Raw genomic sequence first — 17,049 nt, forward strand, 5'->3', positions numbered from 1 at the left:
AAATTTTTAATAAATCACCCGTGGCTTGTGGGGTGCTGGGTAACCTAGGTCTGTACAACTGGGGAAGAGAAGACTGAAGGGGGATCTGATCAGTGTTCATAAATGTCTAAGAGGAGGTGGGAGGCAAATGGGTGAAACCAGGCTCTTCTCAGTGGTGCACAGCAATAGGACAAGGAATAACGGCCTAAAACTTAAACACAGGAAGTTCCATACTAACATGCAGAAGAACTTTTTAATGGTATGGATGGCAGAGCACTGGAATGGGTTGCCCAAAGATGTTGTGGAGTCTCCTTCTGTAGAGAGCCTCATCTGGATGCCTACCTTGTGCAACTTGGTCTAGGGAGCCTGCTTTGGCAGGTGGGTTGGACTTGACGATCTCTTGAGGTCCCTTCCACCCCCTGCTATTCTATGATTCTGTGACTAGGTGACCTGATAAACAGAGCTTTGCTCCTGGTTTGCAGAAGACTTTAGTTCAGCTGCTGCTGGGATCTGTTACCATATCTGCGTTAATTTTTCCTTAATTAATAAATCCATTCATCAGAATAGTTTTTGTGTTAGCAATATTCAACAGGGCTGACAATACCTGGGTTCTGTTAATGTGTTTAATGTGTCCATCTCCTTTGTGTGCTTTTTGTTTATCAGGAGTAGTCTGGGGGATGAATCTGAAATCGATCCGTAAATGTTTTTTTTTTTTTTTTTTTAAGTTTCGTTTCTCTGTTTCAGTTTACATATATGAATTGTACTTTCCTCTGCAGTATACATGCTTTTGTATCTCAGAGCCTCATCCCTGTGGGTTGTAGAATTCATACACTGAGCATATGAAGTGCCAAAATGCCAAACATAAAAAGTCAGATTACAATTCTGTGAATATAATGGAAGCAAACAAACAAAAAACCAACAAAAGAAGCCAACAACCATTATACTGTCTGATCAGCATCCCTTGAAGAGGACCTCTTGCATGTTAAGGAATCCTGACCCTTTTGTCTGCTGCTTCCCACAACCGCATGGATAAAAAAGCACAATTAAATGCCCTCTTTGTTTTTTCTCTATCTGTGGTCAACAAAGGGCATGAGAGAGGGTAGGAAGGGCCACTTTTCACAAGTGATGTTTTTCCCAACTACAGGTGTTGCTGTATGAATTATCAGGTAACAGGCATCCTAATTGTAGAATCTGAAGTTATCAGCTAAAGAAAGAAGGATAACAGGAAGGTTTAGAGGAATTGATGGGAGAAAAAATCCTTGCAGTGAGCTCTGAACTTCAGCTCAGCTGCCATTTGTCCTGCAGGTTGCTGGGGGTTCATATATGTCTATGCATATCTGCATGTATGTGTGTGTGTATATACATATATAAGATGGATTGACTCTTCTGACGTTTTCTAAAAGAAGACAATTTCTTCAGAGTAGACTTGGTCTCCTGTTTGCAGTTTTATGGGAACACTTTTCTTGTGTTCAGTGAAGTATAAATGATACCTCACTGGAACAAAATTTCCTTTTCTGTTCAATATGGGTGGAGGATGGGTAGAAAACCTGTTTGCTTATTTGGAGGAAATGTTTGTGAGTAGTATGTATTACATATAAACCCTCATTTTGGGGACTGCAAGTATTTAATAAATAAGTTGTGCTGATCTGGTTGTCTACTGATCTTCTCTAGTAGTAGCAAAGAATAACACAACTTAAAGAAGGAAAGTCAAAACACTTTCAGCTGCTATCTAGCAGCACTTCATGCACATGTGTGATTAGCATCGCTGTGCTGGAAGCCCTGGGCTAGTCCCATCAACAGAACAACATGTCCCACAAACCTTATGAAATGCCAGCAGTTCTGTGTCCCTCTGATGTCCTGTTCCTGACATGTGAACACCTACAGGAATTCTTAGCAGAGGGAATGGGATGCCCTAAGGTCTTACAGCTTGTTGAACAGTCATTGTGCAGGTAGCTGTCAGGCGTTCCTTTCCCCTCTTCCATTTTTCTCCTGTTTCCCTCCAGTTTGGACTGTTTGTCCCCTGAGATTTCAGAATTTGAAAGATGGTGTTCTGTTGGTCAGCCTGAGAAATGGGAGAGGAGTGGAACCTGGTTTTGCTAAACAGGATGGTATCTCCACATTAGGGAGTTGTTTCAAGACTTCCATTCTTAGGCTTATATTTGTGGGTTGTTCCCAGGCCTGTTATTTTCTCGTGAAAGTATGTACTTTTTTGGGCATACAGTCTGCAGCCAACAGATTTTTTGGCATAATTTGAAGTGAATCCATCTGTGAGATTAGGTTTGTTTGTTTATTTTAAAGTAAGTGTTCTGTTTTACAAGTGACTTCAGTTTTTAAGCCTCTTAATATATCTGTCTTTGAAACATTCTTCTGTGTCAAATGCACTGCTGAGATCTGGTTGGCAGCCTCGGTTGGTTGGGGTTGGTGCATGAGAGTGTCCTGCCAGACTCCAGCTCATTTGGAGAGATGTGGTAGCAGAGTTGTGCTTCTGGTGTTGATGGACCAGCCCCTTTCTCTTTATAGCAGAGGGTTTGGGTGTGATAGGTAGAATGGCCGCCTGCCCTTTTCCCCTATTCCATCCCAACGTCATGTCAAAAGAAAATCAAACCTTCAAAAGCAGTAGGTTTTTCCTTGCGTAGGCTGTGCCGTTTAGTGCGCACGGCTCTCCGGTTATTTTCTGGCACCGCTTCCTGGGTGCTGATGGGCGCTGCAGGTGCTGGGAGCCGGCTGCCAGGCTGGACTGTGAGCAGCTGGAGGAATGTAGCTGCTTTGCTTTTGGGGCCAGCTGGGGCTCATAGAGGCCTCTCAGGATGTAGGGTAGAAGCAGCTGCCGTCCCATCCCCTGGGCTGTGGGGTTCTGTGGGCAGAGGTGCTCAGCAGCTCTGTATCAGCAGTGTGTGCTGTAGTAAGACTGGGCCCAGAGTGCTCCTGGCTTCCACTGGTGCTTAAGCACAGCCCTTCTAGGTCCAGGCTGCCATTTCCAGAACAAACGGGGTGTCAGTCCCCGAGGTGCTGCTGCTGCTGTCACAGGGCTTCTCTTGTTCTCTGATCAGGGAAGGGGTGGCTGTTACAGCTGTCCGAACTGCAATTCAGTGCTTTTTACAAACTAGGATATCCTTAGTTCAGTGGGATGCGGCTTCCTGTATCCCTGCTGCACTGGGTGCCTATTATAGGGTTAGGAATTAAGGAGGAGAGCTGGTGCTGCAGGAATTTCCAAGGAGACAGATTAGTAAGTTAGAGAGCGCTTGGCTTCTTGACCTACTTCTTGGAGGGGTTCTAAGTGGGAAGAGATACTACAGCAATTCCCGTGGGATATGAGAAACATGAGAAGTGGTGATGGGGTTCAAGATGGTACTATAGTACATAAACCACGTAGCTTAACTTTTATTTTGTTGTTTATGTTTGTGCATATTAAGAGTCCTTCAATTTTCATTTTTAAGAAATATGTTTTACCTCTGACATTTTGGGCTTTTGCTGTAGAAGCGATTTTGATTTATCTGCTTGCAACAGAAGCACTCTGACTTTTGTGCTAGGCATGTCCCTGAAGCTGATTTCTGGGGGAGAGTGGGAGGCACTGTGGTGCTGTGGTATCTCTGGACATGGTGCAGGCACTGGCTAGGGCACAAACAGGGTGTTCGGGAAGAGACTTGACCTTTCACCCAGGTTTTGGGGTTCTGCATCATCTGATCCTTTGTTATTTTCAGCAACACTCCAGAAGTATCACCTGGGTATATATAACATTCCTACTGCTTCAACAGCAAGGGAGTTTGCTCCCTCTTGGGAGAAACGTTATTAGGAGAATGATGATCTTAGGAGTAATAAACCAGATTTTTTCCTGACGGGTAACGAATTATGATGGCTCTATTGGTTTGGAATACAACAGAATTATGTGAGTACTTTAATAGATAAAAGGTGCAATATTACAGAAGCATTTTTAATCTGGGGACCAATTAACTGTACTACTGCTTGTAATGCAGAGCACCTGGATGACTAATGGTACCACAGCCCTTCTCTCCTACCTGACGCTTATCCTTGCTGGGTTGCTGATTAGCATCACTCAGTAATGATAAAGCTGGCTCTGGCTAGGATCCATAAAGATTCTGTGGATCTTTATGGATCTTCTAGGGAAGTTTTTAACAGCACAAAACTGGGTACGTAGCTGTAATGAGCAGGGCTGGGCTTGTTCACCGCTTGGTGAGAAAGTGAAGATATGCTAGGACTTCTGTCTGCATTACCGAGCATCAGCTCGTATTGAAATAAGGTGAAAAGGTGCTAGAATTGACAAACTTCACTGTAGATTTTCCAAGGGAAGAGGAAGGATGATGATGACATGCATGTTTCCACGTATTTCTTACTCTCTTCTGCATATAAGAAATGAGTTGGATTTTGTATTAAAGCCAGTTAGGAAAGGTCTTCTTTTGGTATTGGATTTTCACAAGCTGCTGTTTGCTTTTCTACATGCATGTCTCTGCTCTGCTGGTGCAAGTGCTTCTCTGATTAAACCATGGGTCTGTTCCATGCTGATACAGTTTTCATTTCTCAGGACTCTTTTATATGGATTCTCCTCTGTAGTTCGCTGCCCAGGCTCAAATACAGGTGCCTCACCGTGACTGAAGAAATGCAAGAAAGGGAGGCTGTTTGAGCCAGCAGTGCCCCTGGAGTGAAATGTGTATCAAGCTCAGCTTATATTAGTATGGGCTTTCCAGTATGTGCTGTTTTACCTTTTTAAAAGGTTGCTCTCATGTCAGGGAGAGGAATGTATGAAAAGGTTTAGAAATAGTGTTTAGCATAGCCAGTAACATATCTTCTTTCTCTGCCGTGAGTAGTGTTGTGACCTCTAAATACTAATTGTAGCTTCTTGTCTCCTTTTTTCAGTTTCTCAGCAAAAATGCCTCCAAATGGGAAGGCCCTACACTTTCACCCTTCAGTTCTGCATTTTGGAATGCAGTGAGTATCTTCCACTACTGTTATTTCAATTAAATGGGGAGGAACAGCTTTGCTGGGCTACCTTTAGGTTGAGGCCATCAGTGAAGATCATTCCATTCTCTGAAGAAAAAAAAGAAGAAAAGAGGGATAGTAAGCAATTGCCATGGAGTTGGAATTATGTTTTGCACCTTGCTATACTTTATAATGAAGAATCAATGTGGTTATAGAAAGCAGGAAAAGGGAGCAGGGAGCCGTAACACATGCTGGGTAGATACAGAACAGCCTTCTTAGGTGATTCCGCAAGATGGTTCTGATTTCTTCCCCATTCCATTGTTCATTTCTTGATAAGTTCTCGTTCTAAAGGTGGGAGAGTTTGTTGCTTCCTTTGACTTTCAAAAATAAAATCAGAAAACCTCAGGCTAAACATTCTGGTGGGAAATATGATGGTTTCTTAGCTCTCTTTTAGAAGAAAGTTTTAAGAATTTCTTAAACGACAATTGGTATTCCATCAATAAACAAACAAACAAAAAAGCAGGGTCCCCTTGTGAAAGGAATTTTCCAGAGAATGTGCTCTGTGTGTGTGTGTGTGTATGTGTGTGTAAGTTGTTTTTAGGATATATTAACTCACATACTAGCCTTAAGATATCTTTGTTTTAACTGACAGAAGATGACTGGTTGATTTGTACTTTTGCTTAAATAAAAGATTTTTGTCTATTAATGGTTGGGTTGGATTTTTTCTTCCCTTCCCCCCCCCCCCCCCCCAAAAAAAAAAACCAACCAAACAAACAAAAAGCTCTGTATTTTGAGTTGATGATTAACTTTGGCTGGGTGCACCAGTTGCATCCTAGTGTTAGCTACTGGTCTTTGTATGTTAGAGGATGGAATTTGCTTGTTTTCAAAAAATAGTTGCAACTAGAAAATTGTTTCATATCAACGTGTTTCACTGTGATTTGTTTGGATGCCTTTTGTGCATGTTCTAAACTTAAAAATGTGAATAACTTCCTTCTCTTTTTTCCCCTTTTAGATTATTGGGATTGCCAAGAGCTAAAATGCTGCATGCCTACAATCCTAGTAGAGATAGGGAAGTTGTAGTGAATTCAGTGTTTACAGCTTCTAGGCAGTTTCATGTATCTCCTGTACATAGCTGGGTAAGTGTTGATGTACTTCTGGAAAATATATAATGGCCAAGCCTTCATGCTTCCTTTGGCCTGAACTTTTAATTACATGGTTTTTTTTTTGGTTTTTTTTTTTTTGGGTTTTTTTTTTTTTTTTTAGGACCTCCAGTTTTTCTCTGGTTTTGCTAGCACTTTTCTGCTCATTTTTACTGAGACTGGTGAGGGAGAAGACATTCAAAACTTACAGTAGAAAATGTGTTTTACAGTAATCCAGAAAGAAAATAACTGTTCAGCATTAAATTGACTTCAAGTCTCATTCTGTTACATGCAGCATTATGCAGTCATCCACAAGTATGTGGGTGTTTATTGGTGTTCATTGTTGTATTGATAGAGTTGAGAGATATGGGCAGGTGAAACTTCTAGTGCTGAGGTTGGGACCTACAGATATAGCTGTGTGTGTGGGAATGTCTGTGGGTGAGTAGTGGGTGTTCTAACTAACTGCACTGAGCAAGCTGCCTTCTTTCTGGTCTCTGTAGGTGATTCCAGCTATGGGAAAAACTTCATTCAGAGTGCTTTTTCTGCCAACAGAAGAAGGCAATTTTGAAAGCTCGTTATTTATAAATACCTCATCTCATGGAGTACTTTCATATCAGGTAACTTCGCTTATTTTTCACTTGAGTTTTGAATTTGTGTTTTTAAAAGTTGTATTCATACATTTTGAACTTAAAAACAAAAAAAAGCCAACTTCAAATGTGTGTTGAATTCCTGATACCAGTCAAGTGAAATACTGTTTACAGTTCATCCCTTTTATCAGATCTTGCTGATCTCATGATTCCTTGTACAAGTATGCATTTCAAATCACAACTGCTAGTGGGGCTACCTGTGGTAGTAGGTATATTTGTATTTGTTTGTGTGTACTTTGAGTGATAGGGTCCTGTCACTGCTGCTCGGCTCTGTCATAATATTGCAGTCCTGAATGAACTGTTCTGGAATTTGTATTTATCATGGTGGAAAAAAAAAAACCCACCAGGGCATTTAAGAAGTGTCTCAGGTGATCTTCAGCTTTTTTTATGTTTGCAGGTTTTTTATGTTTGCAGGTTTTTTATGTGTATGCAGGTTTTTATGTAAATACGCTGGAGATGCAACGTGAGGTGAAAGCTTAAGGGCATTATAATGTGAAAATGGAAGTAGTGAGTTTTGAATGGAAGCTGTTTGCTATCTGATTAACCAGAGAAGTATAAAGTTGCTAGGTGTTAAGATTTTTGTAAGGGATATTATACATTCCAAATTTTTTTTTTACTTTCATTTATTTAAATGAAATAAAAAGTAAGTAAAATAAAAAGTCTGATTTCAAGTCCGATGACTTAAAAACAATGCCAACTTTCATCAACCATTCAGTTATTCCACTCTCATAGTGAATTAGAAAACAAAGCTCCTTATAAGGAAGCAGAGAGAAGTTCACTGAAGTACGGATTTTGGAATATGAATATTGCCATTGGCTTAGCACATACTAAGGGTGATGCCAAATGTTGGGGGAACTTTGTATTATGGCCCTTTTCTTTTTTGCATCTATCTTCTTTGCATTCACCCCCCTAACCCCTTGTTTTTGTTACCTAGCCAGCTCAGTCACAGCTTTTTGTGAACAAGTGGTGGGGAAGCAGTTGTCAGTGTCAGTAGAAACTGATTTTCTGGAGTTGGACTGCTGCTAAAATCAATAGCATGCTGTTATTGGCAGACCATTTCACTAGCCATGTGTAAGGAATGTAACAAGCAGAAGTAACTGTCCATGATTTCAGCTTGTGTTAGGTTTAAGAGTGTTAAAATTGGATCAAACTGTAGTGCTTATACAAGGTATATCACCCTTGAGAGCTCGAAAGGCTTGAAATGTTTGATATTGCTAACACGTTTGTGCGTGAAGTGTGTATAAAGAAATTGCCTAAGTGGAGAGAAAGTAGCATTATATCAATGTCTCCATCAAAAAAGGAAACATCCCAAAAATGTTTCCTCTGTGTTGTTTTCTATCCATAGCTGTCATAGGTCTTCAGTGAACATTGTATTGTCCTTTTGATTAAAAACATTGGTGTTTACTTGTTCTGGTTTTTGTTTTTTTTTTTTTTTTTTTTTTTTTTTTTTTTCAATTTAAAAAAGATTTCTTTGCATAGAAGTAAGTGAAAAACCTTAAAGGATTTTTCATAGGAGGGGAAAACAAAGCAACCTGAGGTAATCTTACATCTCACTGTCATAAACTAATCTTGACAGAGTGGAATGTGAATGCAGTAAAAAAAAAAAAAGAAAAGTAATAAAAAATATCAACTTGCAAATCTTGCACTTCTCTGAATATTGCAGACTTCTAAAAACAAAATGATCAGTCAGTATTTTACTTAGTTTTGAAGACAAAGCCATTGAATTCAGAATGCCCTTGGGCTTGGAACCGAGTTTTTCAGAAATTCCTGCATGGCCCAGTGATGACTGTAAAACTGTGGATGCTTTCTCTCCATTTTAGACTCCCATGATGTGTAAATATTATATGCAGTTTTGAAAAGCAGTTCTGTTTTACATCATCATTTGTGAAGAAAATTTGGAAGGTGATGCCTCCATTCACTCATGGCTTAAAAACAAACAAACAAACAAAAAAAAACAACAGTAAAAATGATAGAAGTGTCTGGTACTAGCTTAGCCAACTTGGATGCAATATAGAATTGCCATATTTTGGGTGTTTCTATTGTAACGAAGAACAGGAGGTGTTTAACAGCTGTCTTTCTAGGATAACCTGATGCTGTGCAGGTGAGCATTTTTCTTTTGGGTGCAGGTGAGTGAAGATGCTGCTGTGCTTCTTATGCGTATAATTACTTTGCACAGTGGAACTTTTGAAAACATATATGTTGTCTTTTAAAATAATGTAATACTTCCTGAGGTCCTTAGTAGCAAAATAGAAGCAAAATAGAACTGTGTATTGCTGTGATAACTGAAATAGTTAATGTTGACATAATGACTCATTTCTATTTTAATAACAGGTTTTTGGAGTGGGAACTCTGACATCTCTGGAAGAGCCTAGAATACAGCTAGCAAATGCCTACTTACTGCTTCCACACATTCAGAGCATCCAGGTGTCACGAACACTGGTACAGTAATACATTTCAAGCAGAAGTGAAACCTACTCGGACATGAAAGAATTTTGTTTTGAGGTTGTTGGGGTACAGGGAATTTTAACAGAAATCTAAGTGACTGTGGGAGAGAGGAAATGAGACAGATAAGTAGTTTTACGGTGAGCTGGTGTTTCTGGTTTTATTGAGAGAAACATCTTTTGGCCTTTAGACTGTTTCCACTTCTGTGTGTTTCTGTGGTGTGTTGTGCTCTCAGTTGTGCTGATAAAACTACTTATGTTGCCCTTCTCTAAATCAAAGAGGAGAATCGATCTGTTTTAAAAGAAAACAAAATTCACTGTGTTATTACATGACTGGGGAGAGAGAAGCTGAGCAATTTTCTTTTTTTTTTTTTTTTTTACTTTTCAATTTTTACTTCAGACCCGTTTCCCAGGCTGGTTCACAGCTGTGATATGCATGAGTTATCACTTCATTAGAAATCATAGCATACTGCATTCTGATGAGAACAAGATTCCAGCTGGAGTATCTCCTCCTACTTCTGTTACTGCTGAAGACATCAGTGCTTGGCTTGGCTGGAGCATGGAACTGTGAGGAATAAAATAAGATGGATTTAGGAGGCATAACTACTTAAATTGGAAGAGAAGCTTTAACAGTTCCTGAGATTTAGGTGCAGTTCCAGGCTGGACAGTTTGATTAGATGATCTTAGAGGCCTTTTCCAGCCATAATGATTTTGTGGTTCTATTTTTGTAGTCCTCTAGGCTATATAGACGTTCAAGTGAGTAACTAACTGGAAAAATTTATGATTCTGATTTCCTTCAAGTTTTTTATGAATAAAAACTTTTGTATTACGTACGGATTTAATTTTGTTTAAGAAAAAAAAGAGTTTTGAATATTTTAGCACGTAACAGAATATAATCTTGTATCTAAATATGATCTATCTTGATTGCCTTCACGGTATCTTCTGTTTGTTTTTCCTGAGGAAAAATTCTCACCTCAGTTCTTTTTTCTTTTTTTTTTTTTTTTTTCCTGTTAAATGACTGAGTAGAAAAGTTTTGGGGACCATTTGACATTTGCATTACTGTAATAGTGAGGAGCATTTTCCTCTGCTTTATTTCTCTAGAGTACAAGCTTGAGATCATGCTTGGCAGCACCACCTGGCACCAATCTTGTCCTAGTACACAAGATGCAAGAGAGCATTGACTTGGTTCTCCTAGCTCTGGGTATAATTTTCCTGCCTGGCTATAATTGGAGAATTATTCTTCAGTTCAGTGAATGCTGCCAGTCTGGAGAGAAATACTTCAGTGGCGCAGGCACATCTGTTGAAGGTGGTAGGCAAGATCTAAATCCTGAAAAGAAACTTGTGGCTTGAGTTTGAGTCCCATTTGTGGAAAAGATTTCTTCTACGGATAGCTGTCTGATCTAGAAGTGCTCTTTTTTTCTTATTCCTGATTGGGATCCCATAAAAGCTGGTATGATTCCTTTTTGTCCAGCTCTTTTAGGCTTGCAAGTTGTGTGAGGAAGAGGCCTGTGAGATTTGAGTGAATATGGACATGCAAACATAAGGATACATGAATACTAAACCATGGAGATCTGAGTGAAAAAAACTTTTAAGGCAAATCAGTCATACCTACAGAACTGCATGCTTGCTTACCTCTGTTCTCTTTTATCTGAGTAAAATACACTGCTAATGTTACTTATGCGTACATGTTCAGGATAGCATAAGCTTCATTTGGGTATGCTAAAGATACCCTTGCCTCTTATGCCTTCTGATGCCACTTGGCAACCTGTGAGAAGGCTCAGTGAGGGCTGTATTGGTGCATCTCTCTTCCTGTCTGCACCTTTTCGCACTCCTCTAAGGTCTGGAACCTACATCTGACTTCCAGTCTGAATTTCTTTGTAGCCAGTTTGTATTTGTTTGTTGTGATGCACATTTGATTTTGATAATTCCTCCTGCTTCTGGCACTTAAATCCAGAGGTTTTTTTTTTTAGGCAGCATCACATCTTTCAACTTTTCCTTTGCCAAGCTGAGCAATCCATGCTCTGGCATCCTTCCATTTGATGTGCTGGTCATTTCTTAGCCAAGCTGGCCACCCTTTTCTGCAGCTTTTCCAATTTGTAGCAACTCCTTTTGAAGGTGAGTGGCCAGAATTGTGCATAAGGATATGGGTGAAGCTTTTCTTTTTTTGATTCTTCAGAGCCTAACTGTTGTAAGCATGATGTGTCCCTGCATATTGTAGGTGAACTTGTAACTTCTGCAGTGGTGTGTGACAGGTTTGTGTCTGCTTTTTGGGAACGATGAGCTTCCATGCTGCATTGAGTTTGTACTGATTAATTGTCCTGAAATCTGAAAGGGTACTTCTGTCATTTTCCCATGTTCTTACCCAGGTCTAAAATGGAAAAGAATGACAAAGTTGCCTTTTCTGCTGTCGAATTTCACCCTCTTTCTCTTACTGCTAACAAAGTTACATCTTGGGGATTCATAATGTGTGCTCTGGTTGAGTCAAAAGAGGAGCTGTATCCAACATGAATTCATAGTGTGCCCACGTGGCCATTCAGCAGCAAGTGGTGACTGCTAAGACTTGACAGATGGTGGTGTACATATAGGTCATCTTTGTTTATCCAGCTTCTGGATAGTCTCTATTCTGGTTGCCTGTTTTGGGGCATAGTTTAATATTTGCAATTAATGCAAGAATATTTCTGAAAATATTGTGAAAATCTTGTATAGGGCCTTGCCTGATGGCTTATTTGGGGCAGAATAAGGAATGCAAGTGTCTGCAGTTCGGCAGTTACATTAAACAAGTGCTAATGCCTTGTTATTTAGGGCCTTGGAGATGATAGTGTTTTCTCAAGGACCTTTGAGAAGGGAAGCTTAAGTAACAAGGTTTATTCAACCAGAAAACTCACCCCAGAAGTTGCTCTTGGTATAGTTGGACTGCCTCATTAGAACTCCAGTTAGTAGGTTTGGCTGTGAGAGGTTACTAAGTGGTACATGCTTTAGAGTCAGTTTTTTTTCCTGCTTTCAAAACTGATGAGGACAAGAGAGTTCTCAAAAAGAAACAGCTCCTTGGGGTTGATGCAGCCTGGCATGAGCCTGTGTTTTGGTGCTACTGACAATCTTTACAGGGGTTGGATCGCCCTCTTGTGTGGAGCCTGGGTCACTGGTATGAAATCCACTTGAATTAGGGCTGCACAATATGTGCTGTCCTTTTGGCTGTGCTTCTCTGAAACTGTTCCCTGTGGTATAAATGATACTCAGGTGCACCCTGCTCCCTTCGCTCTATCCCATGGAGAAATGAAGCAGGGCTTTGAATACTATAAAACTGGTTATTCATAGTCCTGCTTCTTAGCATCAAGTGATTTAAATTCTTCAAAAGAAGTTGTACTGACACCTTCAGAAACTTGAATCTTCATATGCCGCATTCAGATGTTATGTATGAAAAGAGACTGAGTGGGGTTCCACGTCAGTCTCAAAGTCATCAAATAACATTGCTGTGATTATGTTACTCATAGTGACACAACTCTCATAGTTTTTTTAAATTGTTATTTAGAACTGACATCAGCGTACTGGCTGAGCAGTATGTATGTATATACATACAGCAGTATATAGCTGTGAGTATGTATGTGAGTATGTCTATGAGCAGTATAGTATGACAATCCGGATTTCTGAATGGTTTCCATGAACTGTGCTTGGCTTTGTCGCTGCTTAAGAGTGTTCTACAAGCTGGCACGCTCAATTCCCTTTTTTTCTTTATCTTTCCCATTCAACAAAAAGGTAAAGTATGTACTTTCTGTCTGTCCATTTGTTCACAAAGCCTACGTATCAGACTGTGGGAGTGCAAGCATTGCATTCTTGGCTTAGCAACTGCATTTCAGTGTACAATCAGCAAAGCAAATATACAGAAAATAGGAAAATAAGCATTTGCATTATGCCAAAAAGGCTCTGTTGAGCGTATTTTGTTGTCTTATCAAAGTTCGTACGGATTGCTCGTATTGATGCTGTACAGATATTTTAATAATCACGTATAATAATAGCTTGATAATTGCAATCTTTCTAATTCCTTTCTAGTGAATTGGAGTTGGATCTACTGTACAGAATATTCATTTTTAAAAACATCCTTTCATTGCTGTGTCATGCATATGTAGAGGCAGTCTTGTTATCTTTGTAAATTGTGCTATGTGAGCCAGATTTATATAGCATCTTTCAAAACAACCTGCTTGAGGTGCTTTTCACTTTCTTTTTTTACAGGCAGAAACGATGAATACCAGCCTCTTACATGTTCACCTTGAATGCAGTTTACCTAGTGATGCATATCAACAAGTTAAGGTATGTTTTATTATTGTGTTCTTCCTATTTAAGCTTTCTTATTTTAAGCCAAGTTTAGAAGAATACTTTCCAGAATTTTAGAAGTTGTAGCAGCAATGCAGTTTCAGATGATTCAGTTTAAAGTTACTTTGGGCTTCTGTAAAACTGTACCCCATGTTATGAGTAAAGCGTTACACCCATCATGCTGTCACCATTACAAGGGGAGATGGTAAAAGAAAACACCTCTCCTTCCCTCCAAAACCCCCAGCTGCCTTGGTGTTTTAATGCATGTCATGTTACTTAGAGTACAAAAGTGAATTTCCTTTCTCAATAAACAGTTGCACAAATTTCACATTCATGCTGACATAAGAGCAATGAAATGAGTGTCCAAAATATGGATTGTCTGAGTTGTGTTCTCAGAGTACTTGAAATGAGGCTTTGATGTGTGGCAGAGCTGAGGAGGGATCAGGCTCTTCACAGGAAAGCCCCCTCCCAATCTCTGATTACTGAGGGCACTAGACTTCCTATTATAGGCAGTGCCAGCAGAATCTCACCTTCCTCTTCGTCTTCAAAGGTTGACATAGTAAATAAATACATAAGTTTTCAGTGATGCTGGTGCTTGACTAGCTGTTTTGTTCAAATATATAGGCTGGAGCTGTGGTCTGCAGCACCTTTCCTTCATGGGGTGTGACTAGGTCAAGAGTCTGTAGCCGTTTTTTCTGCACAGTATGCATCACAGTGATTCTGTACTATTCTGTATTGTTTTATTCCTGTGTTTCACCTGTGCATTGTGTGGTAAATGAGGCTAAGTTTGAGATGCATTTGGAAGTTTGAGATTTCACACAACACAGCTGCCCACTCTGATAGCAGCTATCCAAGGACACATCACCTGTGGCTTCCTCTGTGCATCTGGCAGCTACTGCAAGCACTGGGGATTTCTGTGATGCTATGGGAGGGAGCTGACATCTGGAGAGTCTTCTCTCATGTTACATCTCAGAGTGAGATTTCAGGTTAACTGAAGATATTTTGCTATCTTTCACTAGAGCACTTCACATGCCTCATGTCGAGGTTCTCTCTTACACCTCCTCCTTGCAGTATAGCAACAGAGCCTGAGCATAGTGAGCTCCATGGTGCGATGCAGGACATATTTATGTTACTCTCTGTTCATTGTCTAGTTTTGTTTTGCTTATTGCCTTTAGTATTTTGCAAAATGGTGTCTGTGTCTTTGTAGCTACTCATACTCAGCTGTCTTAACGGCAGCCACTGCTTAGAAAAGGGGATAAGAACCAATTTGTATTTATCTGAAGTATTCTAGCCAGATGGCAGTTTGCTATTAAGAATTGTACATGTGTTTGTTTTTCTAAAATTACTTCAGTGAGAAATGGAGACAAAAAACACAGGATTTGGAAAAATTAACTATAAACAGACCAGTGAACATGAACTGTCTTCCTTCCATTAAGACACATGCATCAGTCTGTTTATGGCACATTTTATTGAAGTCAGAGGATTTAACAAAGGAAACTGTTTTGCAGTCCCTGAGGTGAGACTGACTAAGACAGTCCATAAACTTGCATTCTTTCAAGGTTTTATGTTGTTTTTTGGTTGTTTTTCGTCTGTTTTCACTGTGCTGTCTGCATCTGCACTGTCGTCGGTTTCTGCTGAGAATTTTAGCATAGGTCCTAATTTCTCCTGCTTATCAGCATTTCTATGCTGAAGATCATGTCTGTTAGATGATGTCTTCGATTAACTTCTCAAGATACTGTACCATAATGAACGGCTGTGTTCCTTCCCCCCCCACACGCACTGTATCCCCTTGTCTTACTCTAGAGTTGCTGTTCTATGTCCGATGATCCAATGCTGCTAGAAATGAGCTTAACGGTAAGAATGGAAAATGCCCAACAAGATTTTGTGGAGCAAAGACAATACTTACTGGAGAATCTTTTTGTAGTTTATGTAGCAATGGAAAAAACGAAGACCTCAGGTAAGTCCTAAATGTGACTGTTAGTTGTGATACAGTAGATTTTATGTGTATTATGATCTGATGTGCTAAATTGAATCGATTTTAGTGACAGTCTGACTTTTGCAGATAAGGAAAAGAAAATTAGCTAAACACAGCATTAGCAGCCCTTGCTTAGGGCAGAGTTACTCAAAGCACAACCCTATTTGTAAGGGTACAGACTTTAAAAGTTTCATTCATACTTTCCCCATGCTTTTACATCTGCTTGAGCAGTGTGAAAAGATATTGTGGTTATTTGATTTCTTCAACTGTTTCTAATTTCCCTGTAACTAAATTAACAATAGTAGGCCTACGAAAGCAGAATGGTTTGTGCACTACTGAGAATAGTGTCTGTTGTGGAAAGTGGGATGATGTGTGCGTTGTTTGTTCCTTCAAGCTAAAATTCCACACGCAGCTCCTCACAGTTCTTTCTGCTGTGTTTATTGGATGAACAAATCTTATAAATAAAAGGTTTTCAAGTATTTGTAGAGCTTTGAGGTCTGTTTGGGTAGCCCTTCTGAGACATTTCTGCCAGTTCTGCTTTCTGGTTGAAGAAGACAGAACTGCCTAAGAATCTAGATTACGATAATATTTTTTTAACACAGTAGTGGAAACCGGTGAAAAGAATATGATCTTTTTGTCTTTTGAGAAGTTCTGATCGGGGTCTGATCACAGTGTATGGTATTCTCCCCATACCTATTCTGTGATGTGATATTTACACGGAACTGATACCCAGAAACCCACTGTAAGCCTATTTTCCCTGCTTGTGGGATGCTGGTACTTTATGTTGAATTGTGGATGTATGTTTATTCTGGTGCTGGCAGAGAATTTTCACATCTGTCATGTCAAGGGTGTTTGCTGTTAGTACTTCTGACAGTTAAAGTAGCGGGGTGTGTTTATAAGGCTATTCTCTATTAAATACAGTACATTTATAAATGCTTATTGAATTGGAGTTTGGTTATATAATCCCTTGGACTTGATGTCAGTGGGAAAATCCAAATTTTTTTCCATCAGTGCTGATTTTTTTACTGTAAATCAAGAGAATGGCACAGTATTGTCCTTTTGTGTTAGCCTTATGTACTTTAAGTATAAGCAAAAGCAAGAACTCAGTCCTCTTTTTGTGGAAGAATTAGGACCACCCTGGCAAAATAGCTATGTCTTGTGCTGTCTTGTGGCCTTCTCCAGGTCTTTGTAGCATCCTGTGGCTGGGAACAGAGCTTTAGCAGGGGCAGGGTGGTTACCAATACTTCCATTCCAACCTACTGGCTGGTGAAAGCTGGTTATATCCATCTGCTGTTGCTCTGGGTAGCAAATTGCCAGATGATAGGACTGTTCCTGTTTTAAGCCCAAAAAGTGTTAAGTGCTGCATGTGGCTTTGCAGGGACAGCTGTTGCATGGAATGCTTTTTAAATTTAAATGAGGACTGCTTATAATGTGAGTGTCTTCAGCAAGAGTGCTTCAGTCCCTGGTGAGCTGACCTTAGTGTTCATTCTTTTGAGCAGGTGATTTCATGGTGGATGTGTACGTCTTGCATTCTGGGAACAACCGTGTGCATATACAGGTAATTATAGGCTTCAGCTGGTTCTATGTTAAAGAGTGTCAAATTTGACTTGAGAATTGGACAACTG

The 17,049-nt window shown here is 39.8% G+C and overlaps 1 protein-coding gene across 1 annotated transcript in view; it reads left to right on the forward strand.

The window, feature by feature from the left end:
- TMEM131L (transmembrane 131 like) overlaps window positions 1-17,049 on the forward strand; it is a gene marked incomplete at its 5' end in the record, with an annotated part of 67,816 nt that overhangs the window by 23,116 nt on the left and 27,651 nt on the right. The window contains 7 exons of the mRNA XM_079534204.1: window positions 4,852-4,923; window positions 5,927-6,050; window positions 6,554-6,670; window positions 9,032-9,139; window positions 13,369-13,446; window positions 15,253-15,406; window positions 16,924-16,982. Of these exons, the coding sequence (XP_079390330.1) occupies window positions 4,852-4,923; window positions 5,927-6,050; window positions 6,554-6,670; window positions 9,032-9,139; window positions 13,369-13,446; window positions 15,253-15,406; window positions 16,924-16,982 (712 nt within the window). The remainder of the gene's footprint in view (window positions 1-4,851; window positions 4,924-5,926; window positions 6,051-6,553; window positions 6,671-9,031; window positions 9,140-13,368; window positions 13,447-15,252; window positions 15,407-16,923; window positions 16,983-17,049) is intronic.

The sequence above is a fragment of the Tetrao urogallus genome (assembly GCF_951394365.1).
Source record: "Tetrao urogallus genome assembly, chromosome: 4".
Classification (NCBI taxonomy): domain Eukaryota; kingdom Metazoa; phylum Chordata; class Aves; order Galliformes; family Phasianidae; genus Tetrao; species Tetrao urogallus.